The sequence below is a fragment of the Diplodia corticola genome, assembly GCF_001883845.1.
Source record: "Diplodia corticola strain CBS 112549 chromosome Unknown scaffold4, whole genome shotgun sequence".
Classification (NCBI taxonomy): Eukaryota; Fungi; Ascomycota; class Dothideomycetes; order Botryosphaeriales; family Botryosphaeriaceae; genus Diplodia; species Diplodia corticola.
Window position 1 is genome coordinate 125,456 of NW_017971483.1, and position 18,080 is coordinate 143,535.

The 18,080-nt window shown below is 57.8% G+C and overlaps 5 protein-coding genes across 5 annotated transcripts; 3 read left to right on the forward strand and 2 right to left on the reverse strand.

The window, feature by feature from the left end:
• Window positions 1-683: 683 nt before the first annotated feature.
• Window positions 684-4,468, forward strand: BKCO1_400044 (agc pkc protein kinase; the record flags this gene model as incomplete). The annotated part of the gene is made up of 7 exons (XM_020275707.1): window positions 684-1,134; window positions 1,190-1,456; window positions 1,512-2,102; window positions 2,153-3,644; window positions 3,692-3,893; window positions 3,942-4,347; window positions 4,407-4,468. 7 exons carry the CDS (start codon window positions 684-686, stop codon window positions 4,466-4,468), a joined length of 3,471 nt encoding a protein of 1,156 aa, XP_020134417.1.
• A 1,901-nt stretch (window positions 4,469-6,369) lies between these two features.
• Window positions 6,370-8,336, forward strand: BKCO1_400045 (sugar transporter; the record flags this gene model as incomplete). The annotated part of the gene is made up of 7 exons (XM_020275708.1): window positions 6,370-6,397; window positions 6,457-6,508; window positions 6,583-6,658; window positions 6,716-6,902; window positions 6,969-7,316; window positions 7,379-7,949; window positions 8,021-8,336. The coding sequence occupies 7 exons, from the start codon at window positions 6,370-6,372 to the stop codon at window positions 8,334-8,336; spliced, it is 1,578 nt and encodes a 525-aa protein (XP_020134418.1).
• A 1,158-nt stretch (window positions 8,337-9,494) lies between these two features.
• Window positions 9,495-12,034, reverse strand: BKCO1_400046 (atp-dependent rna helicase dbp4; the record flags this gene model as incomplete). Its single annotated transcript, XM_020275709.1, has 2 exons — window positions 9,495-11,858; window positions 11,915-12,034. 2 exons carry the CDS (start codon window positions 12,032-12,034, stop codon window positions 9,495-9,497), a joined length of 2,484 nt encoding a protein of 827 aa, XP_020134239.1.
• A 328-nt stretch (window positions 12,035-12,362) lies between these two features.
• Window positions 12,363-13,130, forward strand: BKCO1_400047 (uncharacterized protein; the record flags this gene model as incomplete). Its single annotated transcript, XM_020275710.1, has 3 exons — window positions 12,363-12,425; window positions 12,484-12,499; window positions 12,571-13,130. The coding sequence occupies 3 exons, from the start codon at window positions 12,363-12,365 to the stop codon at window positions 13,128-13,130; spliced, it is 639 nt and encodes a 212-aa protein (XP_020134240.1).
• A 2,639-nt stretch (window positions 13,131-15,769) lies between these two features.
• Window positions 15,770-17,763, reverse strand: BKCO1_400048 (c6 zinc finger domain containing protein; the record flags this gene model as incomplete). The annotated part of the gene is made up of 2 exons (XM_020275711.1): window positions 15,770-17,146; window positions 17,215-17,763. 2 exons carry the CDS (start codon window positions 17,761-17,763, stop codon window positions 15,770-15,772), a joined length of 1,926 nt encoding a protein of 641 aa, XP_020134310.1.
• Between the last annotated feature and the right edge of the window lie 317 nt (window positions 17,764-18,080).

Here is an 18,080-nt window from a genome sequence, read left to right on the forward strand (position 1 = left end):
CGTGGTAAACACGGCTGCTTGGGCGGCGCACATCTGTCCAGACTCCAGACATTGTTTGCTGCCACGCGGCCGTCGACGGTGCGAGCAAGATGCTGCGGGCCGCGGGCAAGCCTACGCTGGGCCGTTGTCTGGGCCGATCAGGAGGGCGCAGTCGCAACGGTGCCCGAAATGGCTGCTTGGGCGGCGCGTTGCGAGGGTGGTGGGACGCAGCAGGACTGTGGCGGCGTGCGATGGGCATGCAGGCCGCTGTGCCGTTGGGCGCGGGCTGCGGCGAATAGGGGCGCCCAGCGGCCTTGGGAGACCAGGCCGGCGGCCAGCAGCTTTCTGGTGTTTTGACCGCTGCGCTGCTGCCAAGCTTCCACCCCTCTGTGCCTCAGCCTGCGATTTCAACTCTGCCCGCTCAGTCACACCCACCCGCCAGCAGGCCAACATCAACGCAAAGGGGCTTGCTTCGTGCCTCTGCGACACAGCCGCTTCCACACCACGACGCGCGCACGGGCGGCCGTCGAGCGAGGCTCCGCACCCAACGCGACGTCTTCCGCCGTCCTGCCCGCCCCATCGCTCCCCATGCTACACACCGCGTCATCATACCACTGCTGAACAGTACGCGCCGCCAACCCACCGCCGCCCTCCTCTGTGGTCACGCCCGTTAATTCGCCTGCCGACAGGGACGAACCGCCACCATGAACGAGGACGACGCCATCCGGTCGGTCCAAGGCAAGATCGAGCGCGAGAAGGCGCTGATCAACGCCGCCAATGCCATGCGCCAGTCCACCAACAACCCCGCCGTGCTGTCCCGCCTCGATGGCCAGATACGCGAAGGCCGCCGCAACATCGAATATCTCGAGGGCCGCGCGCAGGAGCTGCAGATGCGGAGGGTTGGCACCGACGTAGAGAACTTGTCCCTCGGCTCCGGCAGCAACGGCCCGCCGTCGCCAGAGCAGAGGAGGAACCCGCTGCCTCCTCCACCGAAGGACTCCCCCGGCGAGTACGCCGATGACGGCAACTACGGCCAACCTCCACCAGGAGGCTACAGCCAGCTCAGTGGCGGCCAGGTCCTGATGCCTCCCAAGGCGCCGTATGCCGCCCCTGGCCCGGGTCAGCCTCGTCAGCGTGCAAACTACAGCAAACTTGGTAAGGCGGTGGCGTCTCCACGATGGTCCCACGTGTTGGAACTAATCTGGCGCAGACTTGATTAAATACGATACCCCGTATCTGGGGCCACGGATCCAACTGATGCTGTCGCAGCTCGAGTTCAAGCTTAGTGTGGAAAAGCAATACAAAGATGGCATTGAGAAAATGGTGCGCCTCTACCAGATGGAGGGTGACAGGAAGAGCAAGGCCGACGCCGAAGCCCGCCGGATTGAGAGCAACCAGAAGATCCAACTTCTCAAGCAAGCGCTCAAGCGCTACGAGGATCTTCATGTTGACATCGAGGGCGGCGATGGCCCCGATGGTAAGTTTTCCCTCGGCGTGTGGTAGAGTTGCGCTGAGAAAGATTGTTTGCATAGATGACAGCCTCAACGTACCGAGCGCCAGAAAACCTCTTACCGGTCATTTGACGCTGCGAGTCCATCAGGTGGCCGATGTGGATCACGCTGCTACGGGCCGCTTTAGCCGGGGACCTGAGACTTTTGTTATCATGAAGGTCGAAGATGTCTTCAAGGGACGCACGAAAGCTACGCGAAACGACAGGTGGACGGACGAAGTTCATGAATTCAGCATTGACAATGCCAACGAGGTTGAGCTGACGGTGTATGATCGAACCGGCGATCACCCGCTTCCCATCGGCATGCTCTGGGTCCGCATTTCTGACATTGCCGAAGAGATGAGACGAAAGAGGATCGAGACCGAACTTAACAGCTCAAGTGCCATGTGGGTTTCAGCAGACAAGATGGGCGCAGGAGGCGGCGCTCAGCCTGATATGCAATTCCAGCCTCCACCTGGACAGCCACAAGCTGCTAGCGGCCCTGGTGGGACTGGCGGTGGATCTGGCCAGGGCATGGAAGGTGCCGGCCCTCAGCCACAGACGGGTCCAATTTTTATCGATGCGTGGTTCGCGCTTGAGCCCGTAGGCCGTATTCAACTTACCCTGAGCTTCGGTAAGTCTTCCTGGGGAGGCCCATCCTGCCTCAAACTGACAATGTCACAGCCAAGCAAAACAAGAACTCTCAACCGTTCGACATTGGTCTCGGCCGCAAGGGCGCCATTCGTCAGCGCAAGGAGGAGATCCACGAGCAGTACGGCCACAAGTTCGTCCAGCAGCAGTTCTATAACATCATGAGATGCGCCCTCTGTGGCGACTTCCTCAAGTATGCTGCTGGTATGCAGTGCTCGGACTGCAAGTACACGTGCCACAAGAAATGCTACCACAAGGTCGTCACCAAGTGTATCACCCAGTCCAACGCAGAAACAGATCCGGACGAGGCCAAACTCAATCACCGCATTCCCCACCGCTTCGAACCATTCGCCAACATGGGTGCCAACTGGTGCTGCCACTGCGGTTATGTCCTTCCGTTTGGCAAGAAGCAGTGCAGGAAGTGCTCCGAGTGTGGCTCGACTTGCCATGCGAACTGTGTGCACTTCGTCCCCGACTTCTGCGGCATGTCCATGGAGGTTGCCAATCAGATTCTGGCTGAGATCAGCGGCGCGAAGAAACGCCAGACGTCATCGATCTCGTCGATGGGCTCGAGGCAGCTGCGACCTTCTTCAGGTGGGGGTCCACGGCCAACCGGCCCGCACCCTTCAGGCTCTTTTGCGGATTCGGTGCAGTCGGAAAGGCTATCCTACGGAAAGGACTCCACCCTCCAGACCAGGACCTCTTACGGCCAATCCCCGTCTTCACCAACCCAGCAACGGCCAACGACTGCCCCACGCACCCAATCCACAGATGCCACGAAAGCGGCAGCCATAGCTCTTGGTCAGGCTCCGCCAGCTCCCGGACATTACCAGAGGTCTTCGACCGACTACCAGCCCTCTTCTCCTTCGCGGTCATCCGGAGGCTACCAGCAACAACCGACATCGCCGCAGGCCCAATCCCCACAGCAATCCTCTTACAACCCGGCTGACTATGCGGTGGTTAGCGGGTACCCCGTCGGAACTTACAACCAACCTCCGCAACAGCAGCAGTCCCCGATACAGCATCCGCCTAGGCAGTCGAGCTACCCACAGCCTGCGCCACCACCAACGCAGCCGCTGCCGCCTCAACCTGGGCAGGCGCCCCCACCGCAGGCCCCACCACATGACCCTATTGCTGTGCAGCCACCCAACCAGAAGAAGGAGCTCCCTCCCCACAACTACCAAGGCACTGGCAGGCGCATTGGTCTGGACCACTTTAACTTCCTGGCCGTTTTGGGTAAGGGTAACTTCGGTAAGGTCATGCTTGCGGAGACGAAGAGCAATAAGCAGCTGTATGCCATCAAGGTTTTGAAGAAGGAGTTCATCATCGAGAACGACGAAGTCGAGAGCACAAGGTCAGAGAAGCGTGTGTTCTTGATCGCGAACAAGGAACGTCACCCCTTCCTGCTCAACCTGCACGCGTGTTTCCAAACGGAAACCCGCGTTTACTTCGTCATGGAGTACGTCAGCGGTGGTGACCTGATGCTTCACATTCAGCGTGGCCAGTTTGGTACCAAGCGAGCACAGTATGTCCAATTTCTTGTGTTTTCAGGTGCGCTGCTAACTTGCAAAGGTTCTACGCGGCCGAGGTCTGCCTTGCGCTCAAGTACTTCCACGAGAACGGTGTCATCTACCGTGACTTGAAGCTTGACAACATTCTTCTCGCGCTTGACGGCCACATCAAGATCGCGGATTACGGTCTTTGCAAAGAGGACATGTGGTACGGGTCGACGACGAGCACGTTCTGCGGCACCCCTGAATTCATGGCACCTGAGGTATGCACTTCCCCGACGAGTGATGTGGGCGCGACTGACGTTGGATAGATTCTTCTCGACAAGAAGTATGGCAGAGCAGTAGACTGGTGGGCTTTTGGTGTTCTTATCTACCAAATGCTGCTCCAGCAATCGCCGTTCCGTGGTGAGGATGAGGATGAAATCTACGACGCCATCCTTGCGGACGAGCCGCTGTACCCGATCCACATGCCGCGAGACTCGGTCTCGATCCTGCAGAAGCTCCTCACCAGGGAGCCGGAGCTCCGTCTTGGCAGCGGGCCGACTGACGCACAGGAGATCATGAGCCACGCGTTCTTCAGGAACATCAACTGGGAGGACGTGTACCACAAGCGCATCCCTGCCCCGTTCGTGCCGGCGATTTCGAGCGCAACGGACACGAGCAACTTCGACCAAGAGTTCACGAGCGTCACGCCGGTTCTCACGCCGGTACAGTCAGGTAAGTGTGCAGGAGCAATGCGGGGTGCGAGATGGGCAGATGCTAACGCGATTGTGCAGTGCTTTCGCAGGCGATGCAGGAAGAATTCCGGGGGTTCTCGTACTCGGCCGACTTTGTTTGAGCGCATGCGAGGAGGTGACTTGCATTTCAGCTTTCTTCTCGGTTGCACGATTGGTAATACAGTTAGCGGGCTGTACGCAGTGCCGCATTTGGCCTTCGTTCTTCTTGCCGGATCTCTTCTTTTCTGCCCTCATTCGCACACGGCGTCTGGAGCCATTTCAAGAAACAACCCCGTTTGAAGCTGCTTTCTGCGCGCGAGTTGGAGATGGACATGGGAGCGGGAGTTGAGCGGGTGGGTAGCGTGGGTAGCGTGCGCGGGAGGCCGATTGTGATTAGCCAGCAAGCGGATGTGTGACGATTTGAAGCAAGCGTGTTTTTTCTCGCGGAAAGAAACGGCGCGCAGCCAGTGTCCAGGGTGCGTGGAGAGCTACAAGTATGGATAGACTTCTGAGATGACAGCATCCTGTGCAGTGGTGTGAGAGTAGGGGTTTGATGCCATGTACTTGTCCCGTCGTGCCAAGCAGGGCGGTCCCACGGCAGTCCCACGGCGGCCAGGGTCAAAAGCTTGGAAGTGGTTGTGTGTGCTCCCGTCTTTTCGCCGTGTGGCCGAGTCTCGTCCTTTGGGGACCCCAATCGTCCCCAATCATCTCCACGGCCGGCCGGTCATACGAGCGGAGCCCCACACTTGCCAATTGGCGGATAATTACGTCCGGGTGGCAGCTCTGATCCCGACGTCATCATTGACGGCTCTGTGGAAGTACTACACACGGCGCGTCCATGCTCTCGGCCTGCCCGTTTCTCGTGTCCGCTGCGACACTGGCGACGCGTAGGTAGGTTCCTTTTCTGGCGGGAGACGGAGCGGGTCCGAGTGTCTCCGTTGATCTCGTGACTGCAGGTGGACGGCAGTCCAAAAGGCGCTGCAGGCCCGTTCAGGCCCGTTCAGGCCCGTTCCTGCCCGGCGGTCGCGTAGCTGGGCGGGCGGAATCGGGCAGGGATCACGACTCGCCGGCCACACTGCCTTGTCGCTCCCCGCACGCACGCCCGTCTTCTCCGTCTTCTCCATCCGCCCCCGCCGCCACCGGCTGACGCACAGCCCACCAATCCACCGCAGCCCTCGGGAAGCCTCCATAGGCTCCATCACGCTCTCGCTCGCTTGCTCGCCCTCCGCCCCACGCCCCGTGCGCCCGCCGTGCGCCTGCCGTGCCCGTTCATTCCCACCTTCACAGAGCCCCTGCAACCCTGCTGCTCTCTTGGCCGCTGGAGGAACGAGGCTTGTTGACGCGCGGGAGCTTGCGCCAGACTCGTCCGCCTCCACCGGCGCCCACCGCGCCGCCATGGTCGAGGGCAACGCCTTTCCCTTGCGCCGCTCTGCTCTTCTGCTCGCTCCTGTGCTCGGCATTGTCACGAGGCTATGCGAAACTGAGACGGCCGGCGCGATGTCACCTCGGGTTGCTTGTCGAGGCGTTTGCCGTTTGCTAAGGCCAGCGCCGCACCGGTGCAGGCTGCTTGTCCCGCAGGCCCTGCCGTCCGGCATTGCAGCGCCCCCCGGTTGGCACCTGAGCCGGCGCTATACGTCTTTGGGTAAGGCCCTCCCACCGGAGCCCGGGGGGCTGGCAGTCTCAGAGCAGCGCAGAAACGCATCTCACTGCGTTTTCTTGCCTTTCGGTGGGCTACAATGGAGTCTTTGCGTGCTGGGGGGGTCTGACCGCTCCAGTCTAGTCCCATCTGCCCTGGTCTTCCCCGGTATTTGGCGCACTGGGGTACTGTGGGCGAGCCCGCCCCGGAGTATATATGCACGCTGATCTCCACCCCCATACCTTTCTTCTTCCCTCGGCCCTTTGTGTTGTCGCCGCTTGAGCTTGGAGCTCTTCTGAACGCTGTCGCACACCCTCTGTCGACTATCGTACCCGCTCCATCCGACCCCTTTGGCTGAGAGGCGAGCTCGGTCGACAGTTGCCCATCATGGTGAAGCCTATGTCAAATATCTACGGTAAGCTCCATCTCGCCGCCAACTTCTTCCTCGGAACCGTCCGCTAACAATACTTCCAGCCCTTGCGGGTTTCGGCACGATTGGAGGAGCCCTCTTCGGTTTTGATATCAGGTGCGTCCCCGCAAGCGCGCAAATATTGTGCCCATCTCAGTACGGACCACCTCCCCTAACGCTCTCCTTCACAGTTCCATGAGTGCATGGATTGGAACCGAACAGTATGCTGAATACTTCAATCATCCGAGCTCCGATCTCCAGGGTGGCGTGAGTGTCTAGTTGTCCCACCACTTCCCCTGGACTCTGAACTGACCTTTGGTGAAGATCACCGCTTCTATGTCCGCTGGTTCTTTCGTCGGCGCCCTCGGCGCTGGTTTCCTCTCTGACAGACTCGGTCGCAAGCGTGCAATGGAAGTTGCAGCCATCATTTGGATCATTGGTTCCGCTATCCAGTGCAGTGCTCAGAATGTCGCCCAGCTTATCGTCGGTCGTGTCATCAACGGTTTCACAGGTAGGTCCCTCCCGGAGACTTCCATGTTTGGGCCAAGGGAACAGTCCAGCTGACCATACACCACAGTTGGTATCATGTCTTCCCAGGTCCCCGTGTACCTCGCCGAGCTCTCCCCTGGCCGTATTCGTGGTCGTGTTGTCGGTATCCAGCAGTGGGCCATTGAGTGGGGTATCCTGATCATGTACCTGATCTCTTACGGATGCTCCAAGGTTGAGGGTCCTGCATCTTTCCGTATCGCCTGGGGAATCCAGGGCATCCCGGCCTTCATTCTCCTCGGCGCCCTGTTTTTCTTCCCGGAGAGCCCGCGTTGGTTGGCCAGCAAAGACCGGTGGGAAGAGAGCTTGGATGTCCTGGCCTTGCTCCACGGCAATGGCGATCCCCAGCACCCTGTCGCGCAAGCGGAATACCTTGAGGGTGAGTTTTCCCTTAGCCACCCCATCGAGGTTTCATCATGGAAGCTAACACGATCCCAACAGTCCGCGAAGCCGTTCGCGTTGCGCAGGAATCAAAGGAACTTACTGTCCTCGGCCTCTTCGGTCCTAAGATGTGGCGCCGCACCATGGCCGGCACCTTCGTACAACTGTGGCAGCAACTCCTCGGCGGCAACGTCATGATGTACTACATCGTCTACGTCTTCAACATGGCAGGTCTTACCGGAAACGTCAACCTCTACTCGTCTGCCATTCAGTACGTCATCTTCCTAGTGACGACGGGCTTTACGCTTTGCTTCATCGAGAAGGTCGGACGTCGCCAGTTGCTCATCTACGGCTCCATCATCATGTGCGCTCTCAACTTCGCCGTCGCCGGCATCATGGCCGAGCACGGCCGTCCCGTCGACGGTGTCGGTGAGAACACGAACATCAAGTGGCAGGTTCTCGGCCATCCCGCCAAGGGAATCATCGCTTGCTCGTATATCTTCGTCGGTGTCTATGGTCTGACCTGGGCCCCTGCTGCATGGATTTACTGCTCCGAAGTCTTCCCTCTGCGCTGGCGTGCGAAGGGTGTCGGTCTGTCGGCCGCCACCAACTGGATCTTCAACTTCGCACTGTAAGTGCTACCTCACAACTTCTTCCTTTTCCCTACGATGAGCAAATACTAATGGTTTCTTTCTCCTCTAGTGCCTACTTCGTGCCCCCGGCCTTCGAGAACATTGTCTGGCGCACTTACATCATTTTCGGCGTCTTCTGCTTCGTCGGCACCATACACGTCTTCTTCTCTTTCCCGGAGACGGCCGGCAAGACTCTCGAGGAAATCGATGCCGTTTTCGAGCCCGGTGTCAAGGCATGGAAGACGGGCAACATGAAGTCGAACTTCTCTGAGAAGGTGGCAGCCGTGCAGAGCAAGGGCTTGGATGCAAATGAGCTGGTACACTCTGAGAGCGCCCATGTCGTGGATGAGAAGGGTACCGTGGTCAAGAACGACACCGTTGTCTAAGACCTCAAGCGTGGCATTGGGACGGAGGAAGAGAAGAAGTGACGCGTTTCTCCCTCGTTCTGTCTCTTGTTGGCTCGGCAGAGCGCTTGCTGTGCCACGAAAACGCTGATGTTCAGAGTGGGAAACCAAGCTGGATTTCATCAACTGGCGAGGTTTACTCTTCTCGTGATGTTCTATCTTTTTTTTTTTTACGATGAGATACCAGGTGAGCTGCGCTCGTTCGAGGAAATGAATGAAAAAATAATTTCTACTTTGATCCTTAGCTATCTGGTCTTCTGTGACAAAAAATCGCCAGATGCTTGACATACTATCGTCAATTGCGCCAATCTGATCTAAGTAGAATAGCTCAACGCCTTAGCCTCCTTTTTTTCTCCGCTTACAGGCCTCGATCAAACCGCCGACCTAGCTATATCGAGGAATATCTTCTCGAGGAAAAAGTGCAACTAACCCTTTCCGGTTGCCCGGTACGGTGGGAGTGGCGATATGCATGCTTGCTCTCCTGGCCCCTTCCCTGTCCTGTATACATGGTAAAAGACCCAGGAGCCTGGTGGGAGATCAGCGCCTCGGCCCAGGAACTAAAGCTGGCCGATCTTTGCTTGGCAGCGCAATGTACATGCAGCGTGCGCGGGAAAGATTGGCCGTGTCTGACCAGGGTCGTTGTCAAGGGGGTCGCCCGCTTGGAATAGGAAGACATGGCTGGCTGGTTGTTGGCGAAGGGCTTCTTTTCTAGTGAAGAGAAATATTAAAACAAGATGCTTGCTGTTGCTACATGGTCGTGAAGGCAGGGGAGATGGTGCTAGTTCGGATTGCATGAATGGGTGATGATATGAGAAAAGTAGTGTTGATGATGCGAGAATCAGCTGCCAGCACTATGAATGCCATGGTCGGCCTCGGTGCCAAAATCCCGAAGCTTCATACCGTCAAAGAGTTCCGAGTCTGGAAACGCGCGATCGAAAACGTTTTTGCGGTCCTCAAGCATGCCCTGTAAACGTGGCTACCTGGATTATATCAAAGCGTGAAAGCTTGAATTTTGACTACCCACGCAAGTAGACATAGCAACGGAAGGAAAGGCTTCAGACAGACAGATTGCAAATATGGGGGAATTTCATTGACGCCGGAATATTAACTTTTTACGACCCCTGAATGAATCCCTCATTTCTACCCCAAAACGCCAGCAGCCAGTGCCTCCAGATCCTCCAGAGTCTCGGGCTCGTCCTGAAGCTTCTTCGCCCTCCTCTTGCCCTTCTTGCTCTTCTTCTTCCCACCCTCACTATCTTCATCGCCGCTGCTTTCATCCTCGAACCACTTCTTCGGCCGCTTCTTCGCTGGCCTCTCCTCATCCTCATCCCTGGCCTCCTCCTCGTCCCCGTCACTTCTGTCTCCCGCCGTATCCGCCAAGAAGCTCTTGAAATCGTTGAAGGCGTCGCGATCCACACCGCCACCCAACTGCACACCGCCATCCTCATCGTCGCTGCCATCCAAGTCGTGGCCCAGTCTCTCCGCCCTCTCCCTCTCCTTCCTCTTGATCTTCTTCGCCGTCTTCTTCTCCCTCGCCGTCTCCCGATCCAACACGTCGGCCTCCTCGGCGCGCCGCTTCTCTTCCTCAAGGAAGCGCTGCCGTTGCTGCTCCGCGCTCCCCTTCGCCTTGAACGCGTGCTCGTCTTCCATCTCGTAGAGCTCGTGCGCGTTGCCCTCGTCGTCGAAGACGACTCTGTGGCCCTTGTCCTTGTATTTGAGCAGCTTCTTCTTGCTCTTGAGCTCCTTCTCGCGGCGTTTGCTATCAATGAGAATGGGCTCCTTAGCGCCGGGCACGTTGACAAGCCTCTTTCCTTCTGCACCCAAGACGTCCGCGCCGTCCTCGTCATCGGAAATCTCCTGGCCAGCGGTAATGCGGCGCTTGACGGCCATGAAGTCATCATCCGACTCGTCGGGATTGGCGACCTTGTCGTCTTCGTCGTTCTCGTCCCGGACGAGCTTGGTGTAGTGCTCGGAAAGAACGTCTTGGTTCTTACGCTCGAACATGCGGTCGTATTTGGTGCGGACCTCCTTTTCCTTCTTGGATTTCTTCTTCTCGCCTTCCTCGTCACTGCTCTCACCTTCGGATGACGAAAGACCGTGTCGGGGCGCGTTCTTGCGCTCCTTCGCGTTGTCACCCTTCATGAACTTGATGCGAGGTGCACCGGGCAGACCCAGACTCGCTGCGTAATCCTCCAGAGGAAGATTCTGGAGCTTGAAAACTTCCTTGTCCTTCTGGACGTGTATCGACTTGACGTAAGAGATGAAGGCCTTCTGTCCAAGGTACTTGAGCTGTGCATCCTTGAAGCACATGTTCTGCAGCTGGTTCTTGATGCTCTGCTGCTTCTTTGTACGCACATTGATGCGCTCAATGGGGATTTTCTTTGCCTCCAGACGCTTCAACATGCCCTCTTCTTCACTGGGATCCAGGAAGAGCACGGCACGCCCTTCACGCTCATAGCGCGCCGTTCGACCAACGCGGTGGATGTACGTGTCGGCGTCTTCGGGGCAATCGACCTGGACAACCCAGTCTACCGCGGGGAAATCCAGACCACGCGCTGCCACGTCTGTCGCGAAAAGGCAGGACGCCTTGGCTGCCGAGAACTTCTGCGTGATTTCCAAGCGTGCTGTCTGCTTTTGGCGGCCGTGAAGATGGAGCAAAGGAATACCAGGCTGCATGTGACGGAAGCCCTCGTACACAAAGCGCACCTGCTTTCCGGACGAGAGAAAGACAATGATCTTCGACTTCTTACTGGCCTGGATGAAGCTCCACAGGGTGTCCAGCTTCTCCGACAGGGGCGTGACAGTGTAATTCTGCTGCAGCGACTTTGGTGTCGCCGTCTCGGCCGCCTCGTGGACGGAGATGTACTCGGGATCTTTCAAGCTCAGCCTGGCCAAGTCGGAAACCTTCTTCGTCTGAGTCGCGCTGAACAGCAGCGTCTGCCTCTGCTTGGGCAGGTAGTCGATGATGGCGTCGAGGTCGCGCTGGAAGCCCATGTCCAGAATACGATCGGCTTCGTCCAGCACCAGCGTCTGCAGATTATCCACGTTGAAGCCCACCGTCTGCGACAGGTGCTGCAGCATGCGGCCGGGGGTGCAGACGACGATGTTCATGCGCACCAGCGCGTCCCTCTCCTCCTGCAAGCTCTTTCCGCCAATGACCAGGCCAGCGGCGAACATATGCCCCTTCTTGCCGACGTTGTACAGCACCTCGAAAATCTGGATGGCGAGCTCGCGGGTGGGAGAGATGATCATGGCACCAAGGCCAGCGTCGGCGCCAATGCACTGCACGCGGTACAGGTTCTCGAGAACGGGGATGACGAAGGCGAGGGTCTTTCCACTGCCGGTTCTCGCAGCGCCTAGGATGTCGGCGCCCTGGAGGGCCAGAGGGATGGCGCGGGCCTGGATGTCGGTCATTGCGGCGAAGTGGCATGCCTTGAGGCCTGCCTTGGTGGGCTCGGAGAGCGGGAGGTCGGTGAAGCTCTTGTATTCATTGTTCCTGGGATCCTGCAGACATCGGGTCAGGAGAGATTGAACGGCGAGTGTGCAGAGCGGACACTCACGAGCTCGTCGACGGCTTGCTGGAGTTTTTCTACGTCGACGTCGCTGCGTTTGCGCTTCTGGGCGCGCTGCAGCTTCTTGACCTTGGTCGGCTTGGTGCGACCGGTGAGTGCGCCGGCCATGGCTGCAGAGACAGAGGAGGAGAATATCGGAAAGGGTCGAGTCGCGGGCGTTTGAGGTCGGTCGGTTGCGATGCTGGGGCGCTCAAGAACTTTTGGGGCACGGATCGCGTGGCGGCGGGCGGTGTCGGCGCCGGGGCGGCGGCGGCGGCCCCAGATCGGTAGCCGGCGACAGCCCTACCTATCATCTGCCTTGGGTTGCGCCTCCAGCTCTCCATCACCGCCCGTATCTTAAAGCGCGCGCCCGCTTCCTCCACCCACTTTGCTCTCTCACCTCGCACTCGCGCGTGTTCCATCTCTGTCCGCCACGCTCGCTCACCCAGAAACAACCATGGCTGACGACGACAAGGAGGTTTTCGACCTGCTCGAGAGGGAATCCAAGGAATTCGACAAGGTGCGCGCCCCTCCGCCCCAACTTACTCCGCGGGCCGGCCAGCTGATTCACGCTCAAGGACTCTGAGATCGACCGTGCGTCCCCTCCCGTCGCGCGCACCGCCCTCGCGCATGCCAGAGAGCTCGCCCGCTGACACTGCATCCAGGCATCTGCAATGCCTTCAAGCTCGACGCGTACGCCGTCATGGGCCTCAAGCCCGGTGTCCCCGAAACCGACATCAAGAAGATCTACCGCACCAAGTCGCTGCTGATCCATCCCGACAAGACCACGAACCCCAAGGCCCCCGACGCATTCGATCGCTTGAAGAAGGCGCAGGAGCAGCTGATGGACGAGAAGGCGCGCGCCCGCCTGGACGAGGCCATCGCCGACGCGCGAATGCTGCTGATCCGCGAAAACAAATGGACCGTCGACTCGCCCGAGCTCAAGACGGAAGAGTTCGACCAGAAGTGGCAGAACAAGGCCCGCGACGTGCTTATCGAGAACGAGTTGCGCCGCCGCAAGCAGATGCAAGCCGCCATGCGCGAGGAGGGACGCCAGCAGAAGAAGGAGGATGCCGAGGTTGCCGAGCGCAAGCGCAAGCGCGAGCATGACGAGGCCTGGGATAAATCGCGTGACCAGCGCATCGGCTCCTGGCGCGACTTCCAGAAGAAGGGCTCGGCCGATGGTGACAAGAAAAAGAAAAAGAAGCTCAAACCCATTGGCTGAGCGCTGTCTCTTTTGCGTGCTTTCTCTCCCCAGCAATGTACAGAGTACCTCGCAGGGAGCGGGGCGAATAGGCAGGGTTTATCTAACGGCGTGAGGTACAGGCGCAGTCTCTAGATCACCGAGCTGTCATGGCGTTTTGCAGGGCGACACCAAGACCCACATCCATTTTCGATTCGGTTCTCATGGCACCAGGCCCGTTACGGGGAATCAGCTAGTGAGTAAAGACAAAAGGGTTGCCTTACCAAGTTTAATTGCTCATTCAAACCAAGCATCCCCCAAATCCCGTCCAAAGTGCTGCATCTCCAGCAATGCTGGCCGTGTTTGTATGACCAAAAGTTATGTTGTTTGATCCCGCCGTGGAGTCGGTGCATCAGCCGGGTGCATGTGCTGCTGCTGTTCGTTCAGCCGTCTTTCTTAACACTCTATTTGCAGGGCCGTTTGCATGTACTGAATGAAGCCCACTGGAAAAACCATGTGTCAGAGGACCGATCCTTTCATGCAGCTCTGGGAGGCTGCAGGATCCAAGTACCACCACAGTAGATGCACAACGAAAGAAAAACTAGTAGAAGCGCCCAATCACCGGGTAGAAGCCAATAGGGACACCACTAATCGGCAAACAACCTCTTCGCCACACACAATATCACTCAAGCACGCGCCTACCATCCCTTAGTGCCGGGAGGAGGGCACTGAAACAAAGTTTTTGATGATAGTGCTTAGGGCAGCTAGATATCAGCCCAATCCGCGTCCCTTGCATCCGCGCAACCGTTCCGCCAGACCACGTGGGCGAGGCACCATGGTCGCGACTCTCCTGAAAAGGCTAGAAATCTGAACCAAGCGGATCGCAGAGTTCAATGTTCGCTCGAGCAAGCACGCAGAGCTCCAATAATGAAACACAAACCCCAAGATCATGGCATCCAATGCCACGTTTGCAACCAGTGAAGGCAGTGAAGGTGTGGTATTGGGAACTCCAATGTATGTACATACTAACTTGAAGCGTCGCAGCTGTACCTATCATCATCCCCGCCGCGACCATGGATATCCAATCATCACGATGCGCTACGGAAGCAAAGGCAACAAGAGATAGAAAACCAAGATTAAAACGGAGGTGTGGGCGCACGCATGAACACGCGCGCGTGCGCAGCGGCCAGCGCGTCCACGCGCGGCGACACGGCGTCACACGGCAATCGAATGAAAACTCCCCCTTGGGTTACTCCCGAAGAATTTCGTTACCCTCTTCACGCCCCTCCCCACCCACCTCCAACAGCCTTGCTGCACCCGCGGGAACAACGGCGCAAAAGGATTGGAAAAAGAATTAATTGCAATAAACGGGCCAGTGGCGTGCCAGCGCACCACTGCCCTCCCTCTCACCGACTTCTCCCGACCTGGACATACGTCCAATCATTTCTCTCGGAATTTTTCCCCCTCCCCTCATTCACCGCCTCTTCCTCTCTTCCCGTCCCAAAGCAAGGGAAAGCTACCGTCGTGCCTTGCTTGTGCCTGCCTGCACCCCCGCCGCCCTGCCGCCCCCCGCTGCTTGCCCCGCGGGATGACGTGCAGGCGTTCTTCCTCTCCCAAAGTTTAAGTTGACGTCGTCCCAAGTGTTGATACTACAAAATCCTCCTTCGATCCCCTCCCCCATCCTTTCACTTTCACTTCGCACCTTGGTGCCTCCCACTCAAGCAGCGACGAGCATCTAAGGGTAACAGTCACAGTGACTTTGTTATGTGCCTTTTAATGAGGGGAGGCGGGGATTTTTTGGAAAGAAAAAAAAAAACTACTGTTGTAAATACATTAACACCTCCCTTTCCCCCTCGTAAACTCTCCAATCAATCGTATATGACCGAACGTTGAATTTTAAAATTGACGACTGCGTAGATGGCTGAGCTCAGACTCTGCCTGCCTTTTTACTCTATGCCTCCTTTGAATATAACACAGGACATTTAGAAGCAAGCGATCCAGACGCCAAGCACATAATATAGCGTTTCTATACACAAAGCGTTGTCGTAGAAAGAAAAGCACCGCCCTTCCAGCAAGATATAGAAACAAGATGTTGCCAAGAAACAAAAAGGAAAAGAGGAGTCCCCAAGCGGAGCCAGCGTCTCCCGTGCATCCAGACTTCTAGTTGAGCTCGCACGCTGGACATCTAAAATTTCAGTCGAGATTTTAATACGTTCAGTTCGAGCCCATTCCGACCATTAAGCACGTTTACTTTTGTGTCATGTTACCATCCTGTACTGTGCGCGGACTGTTCCCATGTCTGATGCCCCATCTTTGCCCTGTAAACCCAACAAGAAAAGAGAAAAGAAAACAACCAAAAGGTCCCCTGGATATCCGAACGGTAATGCGTCGCATCCAGGAAATATGCCCCGAAAAGTTCCAGGAACAGCCCCCCCGAGAGTTATGTCTGAGTTTGTATATGTGCAGCGAGCGACTGAAAACGTTTATGAAGAACATTTCTACAAGAGAAAAGATCGACTGGGGTCCAATGTGGATGGAGATTAGCTTGGACCAGCCAAGGCTAGCGAGCAAGGTGGTGTTGAGAACAAAAGAGGACAAATGTGAGCCAGAGAAGACGAAAGTATGTGCCAGCCTTGGTGGAAACCGAAATCTATGCAGTTAAGTGAAAAAGCGTGTCCGGCCTAAATGATGTCCCGTATATTCAGTCTCCGTCGCTTGGATGGCTCCTCCTCCTGTGTCCCCTCTGAGGTGCCTTGGCTACGCCTTTCGTCCAACGAAACTCTACGGACCGAAGCAGGAGCAAGGCCTTCAGGTGGCTGGGCAGGGTCCCACACGGGCTGTTGCTCACCCCTCGAAACCGGCCGTCTCTGGTATGCCGGGTAGGGATGATGTTGTTGTTGTTGCTGCCAAGCTGTTCTCGGATCATTGTGCCAGGGACCCTCGGCTGCTAAAACCTGGCCAGACGGTCTTCTAGGCGTCACCTCGTAAGAAGGTACATGAAGCTCCGCGCTACCAGTGGATGACCACGATCCACGCGAGTATCCATACCCACTGGGAGGTGCCTGTCCATAGTATGTCTGTGCTGTCGGCGTAGGAGCTGCCGCCGGTGGGAGGGATGAAGTGAGATTTTGGAGGGAGAAGTATGAATACGGGGATTGCGGCTCAGCAGCGACGGGAAGAGGTGAATTATGCCCGAACGGCGAGTATGGGTATTCGGTTGGGGCGGCTCTCGATGACGGCCGTGACGATCTATGAGGCGGAACCGGTGTAGCGAAGACATGCGGGTAGCGTTGGGGTTGTTGCTGCTCACTAGTGGGCTGCGAGAATTGAGCTCGGTCAAACGATGGTAAAGTCAAGGAGACGAAAAATATTGAGGTCTTTGCAAGACGCACGCGGACACGCACTTCCTGCGGCTGTCCAAAAATAGAGCTGAATCGCCAAGTGAATCTACGATCCGTGTAGCCCAGGCTGATGCGTTCCAAATCCTCTTCTTCAACGTTTTGAACCGCCTCCTGTTCCCTAGGACCAAAAATAGGAGGCATGTACGAAGGTTCTCGCTGATCCCGCTCTTCTCTCAGCTCGCTCCGTAGCCTGTACACCGTTTCCGCGTGATGGGACTCGACAAGCTCGGACAGGTCTCGTCCGTAGAAGTCTGACCGGTTGAAGAGCAGGTTGAAGGCCTGATTCGTTTTGATGATGTGGAGGTCTAGATTCAGCAACGCCATGGGCGTCACGTAAGAGGGCGCTGATCGTGCGTACTCGAGTGTCGGATACTGCACCGCACCCTCCTGGGGGTAAGGACTTGGCGACAGACTTTGCACGGTCGAAGTGGGATGCCGAAAAGTTGCCGGGGGCACTCCGAAACTCCTTCGAGTGGCTCGAAGCGGGCGACTGGAATCTGGCCGCACGCCTACATGAGGCGCCAGACCAGGCACTGGGCTCTCACTAGCTGACGTCGAGTGTTCGGCTAGCTCGTGGCCTGGCGGAGGTCTGCTCTCCTGGACGTCGCGAAGCCTGGGGCGGCCCCTTTTCTTGTGCTGGACGTCGTAGCATGAGGTCTGCGCGCTCACTGAATGTCAGCCTTGGCCCGCCGCCGTGGAAGCTCGTCGAAGGGCCTTTCACCTACCTCTTTGCCCGAAGTGACGCAGCGCGTGCACGGCCGCTGGACGTCGCAGCTGAGATGGGCCTTTTTGCAGTTGACGCAGGCCGAAGCAACGTGAGCCTTGTTTCGGCGCGCGGTTTTGGTGTTTCGTAACGACGGCATCTGGCTAGCTAGCGGGGCGGGGGGCTGCAGGGCGACAGTTGGACCGCCATAGCCGGGGGCGAAGCTGCCGGACGCGCCGAAGGCGGAATAGCCGAAGGGACCCATCTGGGAAGACGGCTGTTGTGCGGTGTCGGTCTCAGCAGAAGACGACGACGGTCGCAGCTCCGGGCGCTGGTCTGTAGGTCGCAGCGCTGAGCTGCTCGGCGGCGGCTGCTGCCGTTCGCCTCCTTCATAAACCATCCTGCGCGGTGGCACTGCACCGAGCCGATCCGTGGAGCGGCCTCCGGGGCCCTCGTGCTCGGCGGAGTGGAGCTGCCGGCGGTCATGCTGGTCCTGGGGTGGGCTGTATTTTTCCTTCTGCTGCGGTGAATGCGTCCTCGCCCGGAGAGGTGGTGACGGCCTGTCTGACATGGGCGGGGACGGGTAGCAGGCGGCAAAACGGAGCCCAGGTGAGGCTTTCTCACTGCTGCCCGGTAGCTGGCGGCGCCCAATTGACGGCGCGCGGGAGTAGCTCGAGCAAGGAGGAAGGGCCAGTCCATGCATAGCGCCTTCAGGCCGCAGGAACACAGCGAATAACGGTCGGCGCCCGGAGACGGCGTGGCTGCTTCAGCTGCTGCGCGGGCCCTGGGCGGTGGGGGTGTTCGTCCGGGTTGAGGTCAGGGAAGTGGTATGAGCATGGGCGCGCTGCTGCTCGCAATATGTAATGTGGGCGAGGTTCCTGGTAGGCC